Genomic DNA, 6,547 nt, shown 5'->3' with positions numbered 1-6,547 from the left:
GGGGGGGGGGGCGGGGGCTCCCTCGCAGCCGCGGGAGCGTTGTCCAACACGTGAGACTCATGTGATGAAGCCGGGGGAGGGCGGGCAGGTCGCTCCTTCCCTCCCTGGCAGCGGCCAGACGTGCCTGGAGTCACAGGGTAGAACACGTAGCTCCAACCCACCCACTCGCTCCCATTTAACCCAGCCCGCAGCCTCTCCATTACTCCTCAGCTCACCCCCCTCCGCCCTAACCGCCCCCCCCTCCGCGCTCCCTCCCGCCTCCCCGCCCGCCCCACTTCTCATTCACTTGGCTCGCACCGCGCAGACGGCGCAGGGAGCACACACCGCCAGTCTGTGCGCAGAGCCGGAGCCAGAGGCCGCGGGGACACCATGCACGCCCCCAACTGAAGCAGCACCTCAAAGCCGCAGCGCCCGGCAGCCCAGCGGATTTCAGAGAGCTCACACTCAGAGGAACCCTTGCGGAGAGACCTCCCGGAAGCCCCTTGCAGGACAGTCCTCACCCCGACGTTCCGCTACTGCAGACAGGAGTGCACAGTGGCCCCAGCTCGCCGCGCCATGGAGCGGATCCCCAGCGCGCAACCGCCCCCCGCCTGCCTGCCCAAAGCTCCAGGACTGGAGCCCGGAGACCTACCTGGGTAAGTTGGCACTCCCTGGCGCCTTCAAGCCTCGGCTACGTTCTGCGCGGCTCTCAACTCCGAGCAGCTTCGGGCGCATCCGGGGGCTCTGACCCGACAGGGCTCCTGCAGCCTCTGCGCACGCAAAGTCACGACCCTACCTGGCCCCTCTCCCTGCAGGATGGATTTTGCCCACATGTACCAAGTGTTCAAGTCGAAGAGGGGAATAAAGCGGAGCGAGGATAGCAAGGTAAGAACACCGCACCTCTCGGGACCCCAGCCCCAGGCGCGCGCTGTTTCCAAGAAAAGTTTTCTCAGTTTGAGCTTGGCAGGGGTATGCACGGTGTGGGATCGGTGCCTCTATTAAATGCTTGGAGAAGAAGGGACAGAAAGCGTATCTGGGTGTGACTTCGCTGCCCCAACTCTAATCCCGCTGCGGGGTGAGGGAGGAGAGGGACTTCATCACCCGCTTCCTCTGGCGCCCACCGCCTCCCCGTGCGTCTCGCAGGAGACCTACAAACTGCCGCACCGGCTCATCGAGAAAAAGAGACGTGACCGGATTAACGAGTGCATCGCCCAGCTGAAGGATCTCCTACCCGAACATCTCAAACTTACAGTAAGTGAGAAGCTGGCCTCTCTCCAAGGCAGCTCTTCTGCCCAAAGGGCGGGCGGGGTGGGGGGGGGGGGGGTCACTCGCCGCCTGCAGGCCCTTCAGGGTACTGCAGACCAGATGGCCGGCTCGGAGCTAGCGGGTGGCTCTGTTTTGGGGTACCTTCCCCAGCCCTGGAATTTTCTGGCGGCCTCAGCAAATGAGGTGAGAACCGCTTGGACTTCTCCATGTTGGCTCCAATACCAACTAGCCTTCGTTTTCAAGAGTCTAAGCCTTTCCTATCTGGTGATATTCAGGGTTCTTTAGTTTTTCTGACTTGGGTGAAACCAAGCAAGACGCAGATTTTATTTACCCCCTTCTCTCCGCCCTTTCCTTTTTAAAAATGAAGAGGACTTGTTTTGGTGCGTGATTTCTATGCCCTGTCCTTTCTTGGCAGGAGCCAACAGCTTGGCAGCCTGTGGTTGGGGAAAGGGGGGAAAATGTATTTGAGGAGGAAGTAAAAGGCTGGATGAGCTGAAAGTTATGAAACGGTGTCAGGAAAAGCTAGGGGAAGCCTCTTGGCCACCAGACACGGTAGAAGTCCCTCCTCAGGTTGACACCACCGCAGAGAAATGTTATCTCCGGATTCCCCTGAGTTAAGGTCAGCTGTGGCTGCTGGAGAAATTTATCTGTCAGAGCTTTCCCCTGATGTAGTTGCCTCTTCCAAAATGCCTCCAAAGATAAATGACCCTTTTTTTTTTCTTCATTAGTCAGAAGTTTGTGTGTGTGTGTGTGTGTGTGTGTGTAGACACACACACACTTTTTAAAAACATCATCTCCAAACTTAAAACTAAATGTAGTCAACCAGGAAAGCCTGTTTCATTTTTTTTTTCCTTGAGAGATGTTTCCCATTGCTAATAAGTGTCCCAGAGGTGGGACTTCTCAGAGCTCACTGCTGACTTAAGGCTCTTTTTTATTCCAGACTTTGGGTCACTTGGAAAAAGCAGTGGTTCTTGAACTTACCTTGAAGCATGTGAAAGCACTAACAAACCTAATTGATCAGCAGCAGCAGAAAATCATTGCCCTGCAGAGCGGTTTACAAGCTGGTAAGTGCCCGAGTCTGGTTCCCATCACATAAGAGCTGTAGCACAAATAGTCTGTGGGCTCAACATCTGGTATAAGAAACATTCCTACAACAAATTGCTTATGCACATTCGTTGGGGGAGATGTCATTTTATCTCTCCTAAAAGGTCAGACTTTTTATTTGGAATGTTGCTGTGTGCCACCTGGCATGAATACGTATTAGTCAAATAATAAAATATTTCTGTGGCATTTTGGTTTCAGGGTTTCTGGGTTCTGGGACATTTTCCCCCTCCTGTTTAAAATGCCAAGGCACCTTGTAATTCGCATCGCAAGTGTTTTACAATCAGTCTTCTTCGTACTCTTTCATTGGAGAATAAATCCTGGGTATGCCCCAGTGTTTTCCTGTTTCTGTACTTCCTTATCACTCCGTGTGTGGTATGATCCTGGCAGGAGGACAGCAGAAGTTTTTCCTGCATTTCATGTGGTTCCCTGAATAGCCACTAGGTATCTTGGTGAATTGCACAATCTAATGAAACCACTGAAGTTTCATCATTAGTTTCTACTGACTTCCAGAGAATCACAGTCACCTTGTAACCTTCTAGTTTTACCCGTTCCAAATAATATTGAACAGACTGGGGAGAAATTCTTCTACGAACTGTCTCGTTCCATTCTTCATCCCCTTCTTTCCAAGACCAGCATGACGAGAATCCCAAAAACCTAACAAGTGCTTATCTTCTGCCAGTTCCCTCAAGGAAAATAGGAAGATGATCATACCTGATTTCTTGGGGGTTGGGATAGCATGCATGGCAGTGGCTTCAAAGTAGCTTTGAAATGTAAAGATTCCAGCATGACTGTAACTTTTATAATTGCAAATAAGCTTACCTATCAGACATTGTTCCTTCATTTACCTCATTTCTTGACGGGTCTGTGTGCTATCTGGTAGGGTTGATGTTCTATAAATCGACTCTTGTTATAAACATACGAGGATGCTCACTGCTGTGTCACTTAGTGAAAATTCAGGAACACGCTATAAATTGAACAAGGAGGAAAACAATCCCTCTCTATAAATTGTATTCTGTTTCTATGATGGGACATTATGCAGCCACTATAACTCATACTTTACCTCTGGGTGGCAGGATAATGGGTTATTTTTGTTGTAAGTATACATTTAAGTGTAACCCACATTTTTTCTGATATTACTTTCGGAGTTAGGGACACAAATCGGCAAGTGCTGTTAACAAAAAGGAAAGCTCCCAGTCTTGGAGGTATGGGTATGCGGCTGAACCACATGGCCCTCTGAAATGTCTTCCTTTGAATCCTTGTTGATCCAGGTGAACTGTCGGGGAGAAATGTTGAAGCAGGTCAAGAGATGTTCTGTTCAGGTTTCCAGACATGTGCCCGGGAGGTGCTTCAGTACTTGGCCAAGCACGAGAATACTCGGGACCTGAAGTCTTCGCAGCTTGTCACCCACCTTCACCGTGTGGTCTCAGAGTTGCTACAGGGCGGTACCTCCAGGAAGCTGTCGGACCCGGCTCCCAAACCCATGGACTTCAAGGAGAAACCCAGCTCCCTGGCCAAAGGCTCCGAAGGCCCTGGGAAAAACTGTGTGCCGGTCATCCAGCGGACTTTTGCTCACTCGAGTGGGGAGCAGAGTGGCAGTGACACAGACACAGACAGTGGCTACGGAGGAGAATCCGAGAAGGGTGACTTGCGTGGTGAGCAGCCGTACTTCAAAAATGATCACGGACGCAGGTTCACCATGGGAGAAAGGATCGGTGTTATTAAGCAAGAATCTGAAGAACCTCCGACAAAAAAGAGCAGAATGCAGCTGTCAGATGATGAAGGCCATTTCACTGGCAGTGACCTGATCAGCTCCCCATTCCTGGGCCCGCACCCACACCAGCCTCCCTTCTGTCTGCCCTTCTATCTGATCCCGCCATCTGCAACTGCCTACTTGCCCATGCTGGAGAAGTGCTGGTATCCCACCTCTGTCCCAGTGTTGTACCCAGGCCTCAATGCCTCTGCTGCAGCCCTCAGCAGCTTCATGAACCCAGACAAGATCTCAGCTCCTTTGCTCATGCCCCAGAGACTCCCTTCTCCCTTACCAGCCCATCCAGCCATCGACTCTTCTGCCCTGCTCCAGGCTTTGAAGCAGATCCCCCCTTTAAACTTAGAAACCAAAGACTAAGGGACCCTGCTGCTCTGCTCTCCTTCCTCCCTACTTTAACCCCTGCCCCCAACCCACAAAGTATGACTGCATCAAGATGGTTCTAATGTGTATGCTGAGATGATCTGATGCACTCAGAGAAACATTTGGGGTGCGTGTGTGTGCACGCGTGCACAAATGTGCATCAGGGGTTGGTATAGAACATTAAAGCTCCGTTTGGCATAGGGAAGATATGAAGGATTTCCTGACATCAGGAGATTTAGAGGGGATTGTAGCAGACCTCTGGGCTTTCCCCCACCCAGAGGATAGCCCCCTCCGATAACATACAAATCAGCTGGATTTTCAAAAGCTTCAGAGTCTTGGTCTGTGAGTCAGTCTTCATTTGGGAGCCGGGTTTCTGGCTTTGAGAAAAAGGTACTTTCAAAAGAGGGCTTTCCAGAGCACAGTTCCCAGCCAGCTCTAATGACCCCACCCTTCTCCCTTTGATTGTTGCCGTGACTCACCAAACGGGGAGAGGACAGCCACACTGAGCTTTCTGCTAAGCGGTGAGGTAGCAGACACTGGCATGGCACGGTAGTGGTTTGGGGGGATTTCTACAGGTCTGCTCCCCACCCCTGCCTCCGATGAATAAAGAGAACATAGTTCCCTACTCAGGCTTTCGCAGTGATTAGCTTACTAAGGAACTGAACAGGGCCCCTGGTAAAGCTGAGCTGCCAGGGAATGAGGGAAGAGTCCCTGGAGCCTCCGGCACCTGGGTCTAGGTCTCACCTAGAAAACAGTCTTGCTTTCCGGGGAACCAAAGCAGGGTCTGAGAGACGCAGGTACCTAAGTTCCAGTCACCCCCAAAATGCATAAAGCCAAGTAACAAACTGCTACCTTCAATAGGCAGAGCTAGACTCTGGGTTTCAGTTCTATCCTAAAACTGCTTTTAACCAAGCTTAGCTTAAAGGCCTAACCAGCTCTTGGCACAGCAAGATCCTTTCTGCAGGCTAATTCCCCTCACCCGACGGCATAGGGAGCGTCCTTCTTGCTAAAAAGGATTCTGTCTCCTTCAAAGAAGTTTTATTTTTGGTCCAGAGTACTTGTTTTCTGACTTGTCCAGCTAGCCCTGCACCAGCTTTTCAAAATGCACTATGCTTGATCGCCGATCGTGTTTTAACTTTTTCTTTTCCTGTTTTTATTTTGGTATAAAGTCATTGCCTTTATTTGTAAAACTGTTATAAATATATATTATATAAATATATTAAAAAGGAAAATGTTTCAGATGTTTATTTGTATAATTACTTGATCTACAAAGTGAGAAAAATGAATGTATTCCTGTTTTTGAAGAGAAGAATAATTTTTTTCTCTAGGGAGAGGTACAGTGTTTATATTTTGGAGCCTTCCTGAAGGTGTGAAATTGTAAATATTTTTATCTATGAGTCAATGTTAAGTAGTTGTTTTAAAATACTTAATAAAATAATCCTTTTCCTGTGGAAGAGAAAGATGGTCTTTTGCATCTTTAAAAATAGCTCAGGCGAGTGATAACGGCTGTCTCCTGCCCTCCCCTCTTGGCTATAGGCAACAACTAGTTAATCTTGGCATCATTTCATTCAGCTTTTTATGTGCCTCGCATTCAATCAGACAGAATAAACTTAGTCAATTTCGTAGGTAAATATTTGTTTAATTTTTTTTTAAACTAACCATTGCTAGAGGTTCAGAATCAACCTATGTCTCTGTCCAGAGTTAAGGAAAAAAAAAAAAAAAGTACATTGTCCCCCACCCCAGCCTGCTTTTGACACGGTCCTTGGAACCTGACAAAAAATCAAAATGTGGAATGGTTGGGCTTTAGGGTCTGGGGAGCTTGCTGGAGGGGGAGGCACATGGAGAAAAGATTTAATGGATTATTATGCAATAATAATTGGTGCTGGGGATAGTACCTCTGCCAAGCCGCTCTAACTTTTTTGAGTCTAGCAAAGTCTAATGGATTTGCCATATCCTGTCTTATTGCTGCTGAAGGCAACATTCCATAATTATTTTCTACATCCTTCCTGGACTTCCTCTCATTGGGTGTGTTTGTGCGTGAATGATATTGGTGTTCCTTAGTCAGGCGCT

The 6,547-nt window shown here is 49.0% G+C and overlaps 1 protein-coding gene across 1 annotated transcript; it reads left to right on the top strand.

The window, feature by feature from the left end:
- The first annotated feature begins 302 nt into the window (after window positions 1-302).
- On the top strand, window positions 303-5,718 carry BHLHE40 (basic helix-loop-helix family member e40). The gene is made up of 5 exons (XM_029918488.1): window positions 303-635; window positions 795-864; window positions 1,123-1,230; window positions 2,186-2,309; window positions 3,618-5,718. The coding sequence occupies exons 1-5, from the start codon at window positions 556-558 to the stop codon at window positions 4,472-4,474; spliced, it is 1,239 nt and encodes a 412-aa protein (XP_029774348.1). The 5' UTR covers window positions 303-555; the 3' UTR covers window positions 4,475-5,718.
- Window positions 5,719-6,547: the final 829 nt, after the last annotated feature.

The sequence above is a fragment of the Suricata suricatta genome, chromosome 12 (genome assembly GCF_006229205.1).
Source record: "Suricata suricatta isolate VVHF042 chromosome 12, meerkat_22Aug2017_6uvM2_HiC, whole genome shotgun sequence".
NCBI lineage: Eukaryota > Metazoa > Chordata > Mammalia > Carnivora > Herpestidae > Suricata > Suricata suricatta.
This window is presented reverse-complemented; position numbering and strand designations above follow the sequence as displayed.